The 18,136-nt window shown below is 36.8% G+C and overlaps 1 protein-coding gene and 1 non-coding gene across 2 annotated transcripts; one reads left to right on the plus strand and one right to left on the minus strand.

Annotated features, from left to right (window-relative positions):
- Positions 1 to 5,399: 5,399 nt before the first annotated feature.
- On the minus strand, positions 5,400 to 9,235 carry LOC149076233 (intraflagellar transport protein 25 homolog). The gene is made up of 4 exons (XM_089245509.1): positions 9,055 to 9,235; positions 6,865 to 6,971; positions 6,670 to 6,738; positions 5,400 to 5,644 (listed from the first exon to the last, which is right to left on the minus strand). Exons 1-4 carry the CDS (start codon positions 9,132 to 9,134, stop codon positions 5,514 to 5,516), a joined length of 387 nt encoding a protein of 128 aa, XP_089101635.1. The 5' UTR covers positions 9,135 to 9,235; the 3' UTR covers positions 5,400 to 5,513.
- A 622-nt stretch (positions 9,236 to 9,857) lies between these two features.
- On the plus strand, positions 9,858 to 9,975 carry TRNAL-CAA (transfer RNA leucine (anticodon CAA)). Its single transcript has 2 exons — positions 9,858 to 9,895; positions 9,930 to 9,975. It is a non-coding gene; the product is annotated as a tRNA-Leu (tRNA).
- The last annotated feature ends 8,161 nt before the right edge of the window (positions 9,976 to 18,136 follow it).

Raw genomic sequence — 18,136 nt, forward strand, 5'->3', positions numbered from 1 at the left:
AAAGCGGTCATTAATTTCAATCAAAGAGTTATAATAGTTGTGCTTTTATTTGATAGTTGACAGCAGAGATTCCAGTTTAGTAAGGTTTCTTACATTTATAAGTAATATGATACTGTACCGTATAGTTATTTTCAGTATTTTCTGCTGATGTAGGATTCAATATATCCTGCTGAAGGCATAATTTTGATGATGAAATTTCACTGTTACTCGTTTATCGGTTTCGGACAAAAGTAACAAAGAAAGGAACTATTTGTTCATGGTGAATAAGTTGGACGTTCAGAGTCTGAGAATGTTTTCGTGTACATAGAAAATTTTGCTAAGCAGAAAAAAAATTCCCTGCCTTACATAATAAGGTAGCATTTTTTATTTTGTAATTTCACACAGATATCGAAATTCTGCGCTAAGGGAAATGGGTCTGTACACGTGAAATAAAAGACAATGTGCCTCCATCCGGGGGGGGGGGGGGAGTCATGTAGAAATCTGTGGTGTTTGGTCAGAACATAACTTCAAAATCACTTTTTTGAGATATAAGCATTTTCATTGTCATTTAAAAATTTTAAAAAAGCATGCACACAAATACAAATGAAAATATACATCAGCGTGTTGTTTAGCCGTACGCACGTATTTGTGTATTTATCTCACTTCTAATTAGTTATAGTTAGCAAGACTTGCTTTTAGATCAATAAGCCAATTTTTTGGAGATATCATGGTCTGACCAAACACCACAGAAATAAATTTTTTGCTTTTCCCCTTGAGCATCTCTCGCTGCTCATGTTCCCACAATCCACTAAAGACATCTTTGATGAGGCCTCTATAGTGAATTTATGGTCTAAAACAAAAAAAAAACAAACAAACAATGAGCTGTCCCAGAGGCCCCCTATGCTCGAGCCCTCGATTCAATGATTATGGGCCGTTCAAGTATTACGTTATCATCGATGGGTGCAGGGGGGTTTCCGATTTGATGACAAGGGGGGGATTTGGATAATGCTTATCAACCACCCTTCATGAAAATATTAGTTGGATTCAGAGGGGCAGAGCTGATGACGAAATTCTGCTGACAAGGGGGGGGGGAGGGTGTCAAAAATGGCTAAAAATTTGCTTACGTAGTACTTGACCGGCCCCTTAGCATCATAATTATTCAGGGATCGTACATCCTTACAAACTCCTTAAAAAGTCCCAACTTTTCATTTCCCTCTGGAGAAGGGGCCCTTATAACTCCTTACTTTTTGCAACAAGTCCTTATTTTTTTCTCTGAAGGGATGATCTATCTTAAAATAGGCATTCTCACCATGGTGATGAATAGCATTGTCTAGAAAAATAAGAGGAAGCTTTCCCCCCCCCCCCCCCAATATAAAGAGGGAGAAAAGAGAATTTTTTTTTTTTTTTAATAGGAAATGTGAAAGCAGGGGATGGGATTGGAACATATAATGGTTGTGCATACCTGTATTTGATAATTATTGTATGACATCTGCGTAAAGTCTAAACAATAATTATTTTCCCCTCATTAAAAATGTCGAGCTTTTTGTGCCAGAAGAATAGCAGTTTCTAGGAAGTTCTGCCGCAGTATTTTATCGCTAAGGAAAACTGCAAGTACGAAACGTAGCGGTTTGCTGTTCATAATGAACATGCTCCACCGAATACAATTGGCAGAAAGCGATTTCGAGGGTTGAAAAATAATGATTTACATACAAAGAGCATGGAAAACCACAAAAAAACTTCAACATGAAGAATTGGAAGCGCATTTTGAGATTGAAATCCCTCACCACAATCACACGTGCACTTCCTCGTGAAAGTGACTATATAGGAAATTTATGGAATATCATGTATAGATTTTTAGATATTATACACGAGAATAAAAACTTTCATTTCCAAAAATGATCGCAAGGATCTTTATGCCAGAGGGGTTCCCATGATGCTGGAATATGGCTTTGTTTTTTGGGGGTCGAGTTGTACCGTTTTGCGGACAGTGCACTTCGCTATAAAAAAGAGGAGGGGCTGATTATACTCGGGCTGAATGTCCCCCCCCCCCCGTCCTCAAAACTGTCACTCGTGTCCCCTAGTCAAAGCACGACGTATTCATGGTCCATCCCGTTGAAAATTTTAAACACTTCGATCATATCAGCCGGACAACCGCGTTTTTCTCATCAGTGCTGTCTTAACGCATGGGCTCACCTGGATACGGCTCGGTGGGGGGCTCAGAAAAACGAGAAGTAGTGTAATTTTTCGAGAATTTTCCAGGTAGGGCCTCAGAAACATCATTTGGACGGGAAGCTCATGATGCTCTTAAGACGGCCCTGCTTCCAATGTAAACATATTGTAAAGAAGGAAGGAAGTGTTTCTTCATATCTCAAGCCTTGTGTGCCAGCAAAAGCACGCGTAGCTTTTCTCTGCACCCCTCTTCAACCAAGTCTATGTCCCTATGTAGGTATGGGCTTCAAAACCTGACGGCATACTCCAGTGCGAGAGGAACTATAAGCCTCGGAAAAGTGGAAGAATGACTAGGAGAACGCGAAGAATCTTTTTGAAAATGAAACCGAGCATTCTATTCGTTTTCTTGACCACCGCTGAACAATGAAACTTAAGCAGCTCGTGAATGAGAATTCTCAAATCGGTGACCCTAGTTTGCATCCAAGAGAGAGTGACACCATTCAACTCATAAGAGAGACCGTGGGTTGTTCGAACCAAAATGAGCGACCATATGACAACGTGCAAGAAGAATTCGTCTCGAGGGTACATCATTGCGTAGAGGCTGACAGCGGGTATTTTCAGCAATTTGTTATTAGTGAAATTCGCTGACATTATAGTACTTGAAACAAACATGTGAAAAAATGGCTCGCGAAATGTCTTCAGTGGTCTGATTTGACCAACGGAGCTCTTCGCTACATACAGTGAAATACGTTACAAGGAGTACGGCTTATTACCGGGATCTCACTATAACGAATGAGTTGTAAGAGATTGTCGAATATCTAATGTTAAAATACAAAAATTATTTGGTTATAGTGAGTTGAAAAATTAGAATTAGAAAGCATTCGCTATTGCATCAAAAATTTTTTCCAAAAAAAAATACTGGTTTCCTTCTCTCTCTCTCTTATGACTCTTCTAACAAAGAATGAATAACAAAAAGAGTCCAATTGTTTTAACCCGTTTTCTTCCTATTTCCGATATTCCCCACTATTCACATGGGTTATGTGATGATTTCATTCGACTTGTGTCTCTTCCAATGATTAAGAGACCACGTACACACACAGAACTTGCAGTTTTTTACGTCGTTTCCGAATGACTAAAAAAAAAAATCGTGCTAATAGAAACTTTCCGATTAGCGGGAAAATGTTCCTCGTCTATGAAAGAGAGCAGCGATATAATAATTGAGACTTTTAATTGTTCAGCTGGTCGATCGGATCGCTTTGATAACATGAAATTCTATGCGAAAATTTCTTAGAGAATTAACTGCTGAGAATTTTGCCGTGAGAGACCAAAAATCATGGCCCCCACATAGGGGGTGCTGACAGGGCTCTAGTCCTGGGGCCCGGGATGATTATCATCATTTTTTTGCTTTTTCACGCTGTAAATTAGCTACAGAAGGGGCCCGTTAAAAGTCTATCCGAGGGACTCGCAAAAGATCGCAGCCTAGGGGCTCCGCTACAGGATGTGGGGGGGCCATGCCAAAAATCAATTAATCTCACAATTAGTTTGTTTTGTCTGTTCGTTAATATCGGAACGAAACGATCTAAAAAGGCATTTTAATGCGGATAAAGTAGCAATTTTCTAATTTTTACAATCTGACAGAGCAAAAAATTAAAATTCGCTCATAACGACAATTTTCCCTGCGATTGTGAACTGCCGTTATATCGGACACGTTGTCAATTCTCTTTCCCCTTGTGACTACAGCAGCGGTTTTTCCTTTTCACATTTGTACTCACTGTTGAAAATTTTCGCTACCTTCTGAAACTAAGATTTAAAAAAAGCTATTTATACAGGCAAAAAAATGTATTATTATTTGTGAAATCAAGGTCGAATTTTGGACACACAGGCGCACTCTCAAAGTTTTTTCCAAGGATTCTAGTTATCGTCGGTTTTTATTTTTGACACTGTTCATTACAGAAAAACTGGTTTTGCATAAACGAATGTGACGTTTAGAATGAAAGAAATATTCAATAACAATAGTCACAAAAAAATTATATTCGTTTTAAATTTGGCGTGTGTCCATTTTCTTTCAAAACACGGAGCTTCTGCTGCCATCTATAGATACATATGAGAACCTCAAGTATTGAAATCTGTTAGTAGATAACGGCAAGGCGCTACCACATGCGTTTATAATATAAACTTTATAACAATAATAAATAATTTCACACTGTTGACTATATATCACCAATAGATGGCAACATAACCGGTACCCATTTTATTGAATTGTAATTAACTACTGCCTGGCAGTCCTGTGGTTAGGGAGCTAGCTTCTGACTCTGCGGGTCTGGGATCAAATCCCACTCGACCATGGATGCGTCTACAGGGCCGTAAATATAAACTGGGGCGACCAGGGCACCCACTGGGTCCCGAGTCAAATGGGGGGGGGGAGCATTTTCAACGTAAACAAAAGTTTATATTTGTTTTGCCTAACAATAAGCCTTTCAAGAGGGGCCCCCCCGAGAAGCCACACATTCCTGGATGTCTACGAACATTAAAAAAAAATTCCTTGGACAGATCTCTTGGCAAATACGTGAGAATCACATTTAAAAGAGAGAAGAAAAGACACATGCAAATGCCCATGAATCTTTAAACTGTAATTATTTTTCATTGCCTATTTTCTTGCTTTTCCAGATTTTCATAAATTACAAAAGAAAGCGAAAGTTTTCACGTTTTAAAAATCAGAATAAGTGACAAATGTTTATTTGAAGTCTGTGAATAGAAGTACCATTTAAAAACATGAATATTGAAAAATTATATTGCATCTAAAAGATGGTGCCAGTACAATAGCTAAACTTCCACTTTTTTCTGTCAGTACAAGATTATCCGGAGCGTTTTTTCCACATTTTTTTTAATGAATTTAAAAAAAATTGCATGCATACAGCAATTTAAACCTCTGTAAGCTGTTATTAATTGTGCAAAAATTTGTTCGTCAGAAAATTAAAATACTAGACAAACCATCATCCCCAAAATTTTTTTTAAATAAGAGACATTATATTTCAAACATAATTAAATAAAATCATCAATTGAACATTTATCCACTATTTCATCATATATATATCTGTGATGATAACATAACTTGGAATCTTCATGAGAAAATACAATGTGTCAAAAATATTGAAATATAATATTTAAAAACAATGATACTGTCTGAAGCGAGAGCAATAAAACATTTTCAGAAAATCAAAACAAAAATTTCAATGAATATTTTTTCATTTGAATCAATTAAATTTTATTGCGGCAATTTTTATTGCAACATTCTACATGAATTTATTGCACAATATAATTAAGATATATAAACTCGACATAATATATATATATGCACAGACAAATTATTCAATGACCATTCTATGTATCGAACAGAAATGATCATATCCAGATTTGATTGTAAATTTCAAATACTTCGCTTGTGAATGCACACTTAGATTTGTTCTCTGTAAATTACCGTCAGTTGATTCGATAACTGAAAAGATATGATTTTTTTAATCAATGCTAATTAAACTAATAATGCAATGAATACAAATGACAAATTTATTCCATTTAAAACAGTCCCCAAACTTTTTTTCCATTACTAGAGCCATCTTAAGAGCATCGTGGACCCCCAGGCCAAGTGATTTTTCTGAGGTTTTATCTGGCGAATTCTGGAAAAGTTCAACTATTTTTCATTTTCCTGAGGTCCCACTTCTCTTGAGGGCCCGGGTCACACTTTAAGACGGCACTGTCCACGGCCCCCTAGTTCACAATTTTTCCCTCCCTCAACTCAAGCCAACCCATAAGATCCTATACAAAATTCATAGCTTCTAGTGCCCCCCCCCCCCCCCAGGTGAGTGATATTGCTCACTTCGAGAAACACTGATTCAAACCATATACAGTACATAAATGAAAATCAATATTTCAAATATTGTTGTAAATTTATAGAGTACAAAATGAAAGTTAATCATATGTGTTTCTGGAATCAAGTCTCGTCAGCCTTCCTGCCTTGGAGGCCTGGGATATGAATCATATTATTATTTTTGTTTTTATATACACTATATATATATTTACTTTATACTTCTCATGAAATTTTTCTGGCACTTGGACTATCAAAGATCTCAACCTGGAATCACCGGCTTCAGGATGCAAGGGGCAATGCTGTCATGTATATTTCAATTCTACTTATAAAACTATACAAAACACTTAAAGAAAAGAGCAAGTACTATAAACAATTGAATGTGGACATGAAGAAAACATTAAGAGGGCCAAAAGTTGCCAGTTGTCCCGTATATATTGGACTCAAGCCCACATGCAAGAGTGGGAGGGGTGCATTGTACACTTTGTACACTCATTAATTACTGAGGGGGCCTCAGCCTCTTCACAAAATGTACTAGAGGCTGAAATAGTCTCACTCTCCAGATTCCGGTACCTACATAAACAATGCAAGTGAGTTCTGATGCAGCATCTCTTTAACAATAATATAAAGGGGGCAGGATATTTCAGAATAATTTTTACCAGTATTTTCAATTTCCTCGAAATTCACTGGGTCATCTTCTGATGTTTTCTCAATTAGAAGCTCTTTAACTGAAATTAAATTTGTTTATGCATAGTCATTATCAATAAAAAAAACTAATTGATGATATAAATTTAACTGAAAAAAATTGTAATGTTGAGATTTAAAAGATTATATGAAATATTAATGCAAAGTACCATTGTATGAATGTAGTCCAATGGAGCTAATATCCTTATTTTCTGAAAACTTCACGACAAAAAACTGGGGATAAAGTCCTGTTGTAGCCCAGAAAGTGTCATTCTTTCTGGAGGAAAAAAAAGAAATACTTTTATGATCAAATATAATTTAAATTCATTATACTGAACAACTGCACAAAATTGTGTTCAGGTTCATCTATATAGGTCAGTCTGTATAGTCAAACCTCTTCAAGAAAAAGTCATAGAATAACAGAAAATATTTAGTATCATATATGCTTGGTTAGTATGAGATTTGCTTATAATCATATCTCATGCTATAACCAACATTAAGCTGATTCAATCATCATGTGCTCAACAACAAAAAATATTAAATTTGTATCAAGTAAGTTTGTCTTGAAGAGGTTCAGCCATATTTCATGTCCCAACTTTGAGGAGAGGAGCCTTGGCTTTCTCTCTCTCTTTCCTTTAACCCCTAGGCTGCGAGAATAGTCGGAGAAATGCTTCTCTCAAAATGGCAGTGTAAAAAAATTTCCCTTTTTTTCAGTTGTCTTTCATGAAAGACAGATGGCACTCAAACTCATACTTTACAAACACAATATAATAAAATCGAAAAAAAAATAAAAATAGGGAAATCAAAAAACAAAGAATAGGGGTTCGAACACCCCCCCCCCCCCTCCAATCACTGACAAAACAGTATTTGGTGGCAGGCAGGTGGGCACTCTACCACTACTCCACAATGTACATCCATCCTATATAGTGCAGGCAAATCTCTTAGAAAATAGAGACCTAATAAAAAAATGAAAAACTACACATGTACGCCATCTTTATGTCTTTTTGAGAACTTCATATTGAAAAGGAGAAAAATTCAGATCATCAAAGGTTGATTGAGCGAGGCAACTACGCTGATCATCTGCGGATGACAGGAGCATTCTGACAGTCAAGCAAGCATTGGAGGGGGATTTTAAGCATAGCGGCTAAAGATTTTCTGATTTGAGGAATTGTTTGGCTGAAGCGAGAAAAAAATTGTAACTCATTGGAAATAATGTTGCTAAAAATCTTAGAGACTGCAAAGTAAATATTGACCGAATCATCTATTGAACCTTGATTGGTGGTAAAGGCATATGCCAATCTGAAATAAAATACAGTGCATATAGAGTATGCATGTATGTGCATAGTTGAATGTATATTATTGTAACTACCTACATACACACACACATACACTATTTATACATATACACCATAGGCAGAGATAGACTTGGAAGTCTGGGGTGGGGGGAACGATGATGATGATGTCAATTCATATATGCATATATACATTAGATCAGTGAACTTCACCTATGATGCCCCCCCCCCTCTCTCCGCCCATGATACACACAGGGTGTCTAATAAGTTTGCAAAAAGTTTAGAAATTTATAAAAATTGAAAGAATTGCTATATTTGAATTTGGTATATGAAAGGGTTATTCACACGAAGGAGGATTTTATCTCACTCCAGAATATATAAATTCATCAAATTATAATGAATGTCAGTGGCATATAGGGCTATGTGCTTTTGAATTTTTATCGAGTACAAATTTCAATATACTGTTTTGAACATCAAATGATTTGTACTTAAACTTCATTGGTATGATAAATGAGATCTTTAGTAGTTTTTCATCAAAGCAAGATCTTTTTTGCTTAATATTGTCTATAAGTTAAAATGAGAACGACAGCTACAGTCGAATCCTGATATATCAAACTCCAAGAGACTGGAAAAATCACTTCATTATAGCGAAATTTTGTTATAAAGGAATTACAGGTTTTCGCATTGTTCCTATGTAAACTTATGTGGGGGGATTATAAAAGTGTCCATTAAAACAAGATTTTCACTATAACGTTATTCGTTAAAATGGGATTTGACTTGTATTGTGCAAACTATATTCAGTACCCCTAATCAGGGCCGCAACTAGATGCTTGGTCAGCCGGGGCAAGCACGCATTTTGGAGCCCCCCTCATAATGTTGAAGGAGAGGTTAAAGAATGAAATTTGCGCCCCCTCTAGTCCGGCGCCCGGGACACCAGATCCGCCTGCACCCCCCCCCCCCTCCTAGTTACGGCCCTGCCCCTAATATATTAGCATTTTAGACTTATATTATCTCACAACCTTGACTAATAAACACAAAAACTAGATTTATATGAAATTAATGCTTTACCCATCAATGATGTTTTTTGCTTGAAATCTGGTATCATTTGAAGTAGCCATTATTACTTCGGAGTCAACTAGTGCTGGCATTTTACACGAATCAACAATAAACGAATGGACAATAATGACGCTCTATTAATTGTTAGTGTAATTGAGGGTCCGTCAAAATATGTAAACAATGTGAATTTTTACGAATGTAACAACAACGTGTAACCATAGCGACTGATAGTACTCAAAGATTACAAAAAAATGTGCTGCCATCTATGATTCGTATTCGCAAATATCAAATCTCATGCTTTAATAACGAGTACAGCAGTAATAATCGACCTACATGTAAAAATTAAAAAAAAAGGAAGTTTAATTAAGAATTTGTGTAAAAAATATTTGCATTTATTTTTTTTTTAAAAGAAAATAAAAAAAATAATTAGAATTTTATTAGAATCGAATCTGATTTGAACATCATTTTCTAAACTAATATAAAGGTAAAACAAAATGGAAACTTTTTTAAAGGCTGAATGGTTATAATTTCCACGGAGAACAAATGGCTGTAATTTCCATGCGAGTGAACTATTTTTGAATTGATATATTAGAGCAAAAATAAATTATTTGCGATGTAAACCGCATATTATATGATTCTTAATATAGCTATCGTACGAAAAGACGAACAGATAAATTATTTCAGAAGCACCTAAAAGTTTCGAGAGTTCGAAATTGGTGTTTGTGATGTCATAACAAGAAATAAAGAAAATCAATACCGGAAAAAATCATCATTATTAATTGTTATTATAACAAAATGAAGCAGTTTTGAGACATGTCAGGATGGCCGAGCGGTCTAAGGCGCCAGACTCAAGGTTGTACCTTCTCCTCTATGAGGAGTTCTGAGTGTTCTGGTCCACGAATGTGGGCGTGGGTTCGAATCCCACTTCTGACACAACTTTTTTTTTTTATTCCTGCTGGATGAATAAGAACAAAATTTTGTATTTTTTAAAAGTTTCAGAAATTTACATAAAAGTAAACACTATGTTTTTCTTTCCATCCCAAGTTTGCTAATATTTTTCTATTTTTTGGAATTTTCCAATTTAAGTGCATATTTTGGGTTTTTTCAATATGCATAGTTTTAGAGCATATTTCGCCACTTTTTTTAGTGCATGTAATTCGGACTCTGGTATAATTATAAATCAGAATTATAAAAAGTATTTATAATTACTAGAGTTCGAATTATATGCACTAAAAAAGTGGCGAAATATGCATATTGAAAAATACCAAAATATGCACTTAAAAATGCCACAATATGAACTTGAAAAGGCCAAAATATGCACTTAAAATGCCAACTGTGGATGAAAGAAACCCAGAATGTGTACTAAAAATCCTGAAAAGGATAAAATACGTATCAAAAAAGAGAAAATGCTCGTTAAAAAATCACCATGAAGAAAAAAAGCAGATGTGTTTTCAAAATTTATATTTTACAGTTATTAGTGCATAATCATTTACAAAAAATATTCACGCATACGTATATACGGCAGGGAAAGTCATGTGCAAATAACTTCTACATATTTCTTATTTAGGCATTTTTAATTTCTAGTAAGTTGCAGCTGCTCAGTAACGAAATACCAGTAACAAAAGAATTTCGACGCTATTTCTAAAAAAAATTTAACGCTTTTGGCACTATATCCAGAAATAGTGTTACAGCAAAACGATTGATGTTTGGAAAATATTGCAAACATTTCTCTACTTATTCACTAAATCCTCCCCTGCTCAAAAAACAGAACTGATGTTAAGAAAATATTGTAAGCATAATTCATTTGAAAAATTACAAAAGAAGTGATTGAGCTTTAATAAACTTTCAAAAATATGCAATTATTCTGAAAATCTTTGATTTTATGCATTTATATGCATTAATGCTAAAAAGGTCAAAATTATGCAAATGCATACGCACATATACATTTGTATAATATCGCTGTAATAATTACTGTAATTCTATAAGATAATTCTTGTAGCTATTTTACCGAAAGATGTTATAATGTATATTTAGTGCTAATTGTTTTTTTTCAAACTGTCATTCTCAGAATTGATATGGTGTTTGTTGTTATGCGTAAGCGTTTTATGCATGGCCCCCCACATCCTGTAGCGGGGCCCCCTAGGCTGGGATTTTTTGCGGGCCCCTCGGTCAGGCGGGCCCCTTCTGTAATTAATTTATAGCGTGAAAAAGCAAAAAATGATGAGCACTGTCCCGGGCCCCAGGGCTAGAGCCCTGTCAGCCCCCCCTATGGGGGGGCCATGGTTTTATGCATCATTTCTCTTTTCCCTGCAAATTTTACGACAAAAAACATAAGTGCATTTTAAATATACTTCGCACATATGCAAAGCTACGCGCAAGGATACTTGGTCAGCCAGGACAAGCGTGTGTTTTGGCATCTCCTCCCATGTTGAAGGAGAAGTTAAGGCAGTGATTCTCAAACCTGTTACTCGTGGCTCCCTTGTTTAATCCATGGTTTTTTTCATGCGGCTCCCCATAATAGTCAAATAGATATTTTACCTTATAAAATAACAATTTCAAAGCATAAATAGGCACGCAAACCAATAGCTTCAGCTCGCCGCGACGCATACTTTAAGAAACATAGGGTTAAGGAGTATCGTGACCCTGGAAGTCGAATTTTCAAAAATGATTTCAGAAAATATTTCATTCAATTGCAAATAAAATAATAAAAACTTCCTGAAAATCGGTTGATTTGTTCTTTCAAAATAAGAGAAAGAAATAATGAATTATAGTGTAAACGTGTGCAAAAAAAACCACTTTGAACGTGATTTTCCCAGATTGCAGTTTTTGAACTCATAAGATATGAGCTCAAAAACTGCAATCTGAGAAAATCACGTTCAAAGTGGTCTTCTTGCATACGTTTACACTACATTTCGTTATTTTTTCTCTTATTTTGAAAGAACAAATGAACCGATTTGCGTGCAATATTTAATATTTCGTTTGCAATTGAATGAAATATTTTTTGAAGTCATTTTTGAAAATTCGACTTCAAGTGTCGTGACACCCCTTGTCCCTTTAAGTGGTAATGACGAGATATCTCGTCTTCACAAAAGTATCTTATTTTGGCATCGACAAGCCTAGATATTTTGTAAAATTGATTTCTCAATGGAAAGTTTTTTCCTATACCCCTTCGTTTGAACCCACTGAAAATCGGAAGAAAGCCTGCTTCATTAAAAAGATATGCTATTTTACGGGTCGGGGGGGGGGGGGGGGGTTTAGTTATTTATAATTACCGCTTAAAGAAATAAGCATTGTTTTTTTCGAAGTGTACGTCGTTTCTCCGTAGGTATTGCCAACCTTTATCAGGGGTGTCGCGGCGAGTTGGACATATTGGTTTTTATGCCTACATTGATGCTTTGAAGTGTTTCTTTTATTCTAGAAAATATCTACCAAAATATTCTGGTGAGCCGAAGATGAACCATGAATTGGGTAAGGGAGCCGAAAGTCACAAAACTACTGAGTAAAGGGGTGAAATTTGTGCCCTTTCTGTTGCAGCGCCCGGGGCACCAGATCGGCGTGCTCCTCCCCCACTTCCCAGTTTCGTCCCTGTTACGCATTTCACATAATCTCTCACTTCTTTGAAAAAGGATACTTTTCATATAGTATTTGTTTCAATTTAAATACCTTTAACATGAAGCTGGCATATTCATTGCATGCTGTTAATAAAAATGAATTGATTAAATTTTCTATTTACTGACATTTTGCATCTGTTTTCTTTCAATCGATGATTTGAATTACGTACCTGTATTGTGATACGATAGCAGAACAAAACTAGCATTCAAAAAGTGATATGTGTAGACATTATACGGGGTTGTCATAACAACATTGTGGGCTCCATCTAACTGATTTTGCCCCCCGCCCCCCTTCCAACCAGCTGAAAGTATTTGCCTATCAATTACTTTCCAAAATTATAGCATCCCTTTTGCCATGAGGCCCCTGACCCCAAGAAGCCCGCTGGTCGAGACCGGGTGAACCCATGCGTGAAGATGGCAATGAATATAGGAGCTCATAAGTCGAGGAAAATCATTAAAATTTTTGTGGAATGACTCAAGGAACTTTAAAAAAAAAATACATATGTAATACATAATAATAATTGTAAAGACACTAAAATGCACAATACACGGTGCAATACAATAAGCAATACAGCACAACGCACAATGTACGATGTAATAAATAAATAATAATAACAAATAATTAAAAATAATAATAATAAAATAAATTGATTAATAAATGAAATCGTTAAATCGGGAATCTACAGTAAACATCCCACTCTATCATAAATGGACATAACTTATTTTTAGGAACAGCGACGAAGTGATTTTGACATCCATATCACAATTTTTGTGATTAGGCACATATTATATGAAGAAATGTTCTTTGGAGTTTTTTCATCACTAAATGGCGAAGTTATTAGAGAGGAGTTACAGCAATTTAGGAGTTAAAGACAAGAAAAAATCAGGGTGGAGAGATGATAAAAAAGAGGAAATATGTTCGTGGTTATTGCGACATTGTCATACGTACAAGGTCATATTAATCCCATATAATTTTACTCATACGAATATAGCATTTTCAATCATGGTATATGTTTCCTATAACATATAATATGATTTATATTCATTTAATATGAGATTTGATAGATTGACGAGAGAATACATTAATAGGCAAACACGCATATCAAGTTTTTTTTTTCTTTTTTGGACGTTATTCACCTTGTATTACTGAAGTGGGCATGGGCGAAATGATTGAGATATTAGCATCACTCTGTTGGAGTTGGTGAAGGTGAGCTCAATGACCTCATCTCATTTGTGTTATCATCGTTGGGGAGGGGGGATGATTAAAGAGCTTCAACCATTAAACACTGTGAGTACTCCATTTTGGCCAAAGCATCAAACTCGTGGGTTGTTTTTTCCCCTTTTCATCTCGTTTCTTCCACTTTTGCTTTCTATCAAATTTTTTATACATTTTTCCTTCGTCTTTTTTTTATTTTTTTCCCTCAATGATGAGCAAAAACGATTCTCTCTACGTTTTTCTTTTTATCTTCCCAAATTCAGCTTTCCATTACGATAACACACACAGCGTGGGAGGATATATCCCCACATAAATGCTCTATTTTACTTAGCTGCATGCTCTAATGGTATATTTAATAGAGAAAGCTTTCAGGAGAGAGATTTTTTTTCTTTTTAAAAAAAAAAACCATCTCATGAGTGAAACCTGATATTATCATCGCATATTTCCTGTTTTAATGAAAGCTCTTCCGTTATTAGCAATCTGCTTTAACGACACTTGTAAACATCATGAATACAGTGATAAATCATGCATGGTATTTTGTGAGTTGAGTGTGAACACGTCACTTTCAATGAGAGCTGAATTATAATAACTGTATTAAATAACAATGTGATGATACTTTATGCTTTTGATGGACATGGAAAATAATGAACAAAAATAAACTTTCCAATGATCGTTCCCATGCAGCTTCTTTTTCATTATTAACGTATTGACTATTCAGACACATTTTGTTTAAGAACGCATTTTTTTTCCGTATGTATGTATGTATGAAGGGCCGAACTTGAGCAGGTGTGAAGGGTTCAGCCGCCCGCCTAACATGGATTGATTAACAAAACAAAGTCCTCTAGATTAAAATTTTAACATCTTCCAGTTATGACATTAATCATTATCTACACCAGGATTGAAAAAACCCAGGTGCCAGGTCACCACGGCGACTAAAAAAATTGGTATTGGTGCCTATAAAATTTTCTACATGTGGTTACTGAATATGAATATTAAGATCCACAAAATTTTTGGAATTTATATCCAGGGCTGCAACTAGGGGAAAGCAAGAGTGTGTCTGATGTCCGGGTGCCGAACCATAGAGAGAGAGAGGGAGAGCATGAATATTTCTCCATTTAACTTCTCTTTCAGCATTACAGGGGGAGGAGGGGTTGCCAAAATACGTGCTTGCCCCAGTTCACCAAGTTGCTTCGCTGCTTATATCAGCGTATCTACCAACAACATCAAAAGAAATGTGGTTGAAAATTAACGCTTATAATGCAAACATCTCTTATTATGTAACTCTTATGGAAAGTAAACCAGCTTTTTGCATGGCAGGGGTCACTATTTCATGGAAAAGTTGAAAGAAACATAATTTTTGGACCTGTTTTTCTGGAAAAAAGTTTTTGGTTCCTAGAAGATTTTTCTCGCGCCTAAATCTTTGTGTGATTTGTAAAGCAATGATCTATAGTTAAACCGGATTTTGCGCCTTATTAACACACTCACGTGCAGATATTACATATGAGAGAGGCTTAAATTGTTTTCCCCATCGAGCCTTGAAAGGCGTAAGCTCTGCAATTTATCTCTATATGGAATAATATCTTTAGAAATGCGGATATTCGGATAAACCAGGGCTCTGGTCTGCAATGCACACTCCCTTGGTCAGGGAAGTTAGCATTGCTGAAGTAGACTAAGAACTAATGAAAACTTAGAATTGATGAATTGAAAATAAGAAAAATATAATTAGATGAAATAATTTCAACACCTTTGAAAATCAAAAATTTATGAAAGATATAATTCAAGAATTGATAAGAAGCCTTTTTTCAACAGTATTGGATTAGGTGCTCTGTGGTTTGCATTTTTGCATCGATAATTCTGCAATTATATCTCTCATAAATTCTGAATTTTAACAAATTCAGGAATTTTTTCTTTAATAAATTATGAATTTTCATAAATTCCTGAATTATGAACTTTCGTTAATTCATGCATTCTGAATTCTCATCAACTATGGAATTGTGAAAATTTTCATTTATTCTCACTTTTCATCAATTCTAAAAGTATATCTTTCATTTATTATGAAATTCATTCATTTATTTCTTTTCATTTCAATGATTTCATTTATTATGAGTGCTGAAATTGGCCTATCTCTGTCACAGGGCCGCCACTAGTGGGGAGCAAGCGGATCTGGTGCCCCGGGCGCTGGACCAGAGGTGGCCCAAATTTCACTCTTCAACCTATCCTTCAACATTATAAGGGTCGGGGGCGCCGAAATACTCGCTTGCCCCGACTTACCAAGCGTCTAGTGGCGATCCTGCTCTGTCAATTATTTTTCTTACTTTCGATACATCGATTCTGAATTTCCATTAGTTTTCAGACAATTTTTTTCATTAGTAACAGATTTTAATTAGTTTTGGAATTATTTCGTTCATCAATGCACAGTTTTCTTCACTTTGAAATTTTCATCAATTTTTTTTGTTAATTTTAATTTAAGTGTGTCTATGTTTTTGTATCGTCATATTTCTTTTGCGTGAACATTTTTCAGCGTTCCTGCATCTTTTGTGATAATATATGAATTTTTTTTCGAATGCTAATCCGCACCTCCACAAACAGAATACGTATATAGAATCGGCGCTAAGGAGGGCCCCGAAATTATTAAGACGACTCTCGCCCCGCGTCACGCAAGGGCGGCCCTGTCTCTAAAGCCAGGTTTTCCTAGGAGCAGGCTTTCTGCTGCGCGTCCAGCGTGAAAACTGTGATTGGTCAAAAAAACCTGAATTTCAGGTTTTTAACCAATCAGCGTTTTCACGCTGCACACTGCGCAGAAATTTTACTCCTAGGAAAACCAGGCTTTAGCGTGGGCAGAAACGTGTGTAACTTTATCACGCTACGCGTTTGTGTTTTCTTACCTTGGCGCGCATCAGCTGTTCTGTCGTATGCCTGCTCCGGTCTGAAGGGAAGGGTGAAGAGATCTGCGGAACTCATGGCGAATGACGCATTTGACTACTCTGGAAGTAGTCAGCCAATCCCCCCCACCCTTCCGCGTTGGTGCAACACCTTCTAGAGCAGGACACACACCAACAGAGGTGTATTGCGCTCTATAGGAAAACAGACATATACTGCTTTCCCAACATTGCTGAATGGACGGCGTGCCCAGCCACGACCACCTAAATTACACAGTTATCTAGGTGGTCGTGGCTCAGCTGGGCGATCCACGTTACATGTGATTCAAAAAAACTGCTCCTAAGAAAACTCGGCTTCGCAATCGTCTCACCAACGGGAAAAGCAGTAGGTCTGTTTTTCTACGTACAGGCACGGCCTTCTTAAGGGCATTAGGGGCTGAGTGATATTTCTGAGGCTCTACCTGGCAAATTCTTGAAAATTTCAACCAAGTCTCATTTTTTGTGAGGCCCGTTTTCTCTTGAGGCCCCCCCAGTCAATGCCACCTCAACGCATGGGCCCACCCGGGCACGGCCCGGGGGCCTCAAGAGAAGAGGGGCCTCAGAAACCTCAGAAAAATGACAAGTAGTTGAATTTTTCGAGAATTTTTCCGGGAGGGCCTCAGAAAAATCACTTGGCCCGGGGGCCCATGATGCTCTTAAGACGGCCCTGCCCCTAGTCCGTGCCCGGGTTGGTCCATGCCTATATAACGGCACTGCTTACAGGCACAACATGGACGGATACACGGGGGGGGGGGGGAATAGGTGGAATAGACTTGAAAGTCGGAGATGGCACGATGATTGCTTGGGGACATGATGATGATGTCAATTCATATATGCGCAAATACATTAGATCGGTCGGCTTTACCTATGAGGAGGGGGCAAAGTGTCAAAGGTGGAGTCTACTGATCTAATGTATATGCGTATATATGAATTCACATCATCATCACGCCCCCAGAAATTATCTCTCATTGTGCCCCTCCTCAAACTTTCACATCTATCTCTGCCTATGAGGATATATATATATACCGATACGCGTGACGCATTTGACTTCTCCAGAAGCAGTCGGCCAATCACGCCCAACGTAAAGCACTGGCGTATTGCGCTCTGTAGGAAAACAGTCGTTCAGTCTATTCGTGAGTGGACGGCGTGTCGTGTGGGTGATCCGCGTTGCACCTGGCACACAAACAGAAAACTTGCTCCTAGGAAAACCCGGCTTTTAGATGTTCTGCGCCATATCCCAGTTGCAGTTTCCCGTTTTTCTCCTCAATTTTCTAACCATGTTAAAAATACAGTATATTGCAGGTGCCCAGGAACGAGCTCAAGCATTTTGCGGACCGGTGCAAAGAAAA

This window comes from Pholcus phalangioides, unplaced genomic scaffold, assembly GCF_987345545.1.
Source record: "Pholcus phalangioides strain wild (caught in Gottingen) unplaced genomic scaffold, Ppha-v1.0 ptg000015l_1, whole genome shotgun sequence".
NCBI classification, from domain to species: Eukaryota; Metazoa; Arthropoda; class Arachnida; order Araneae; family Pholcidae; genus Pholcus; species Pholcus phalangioides.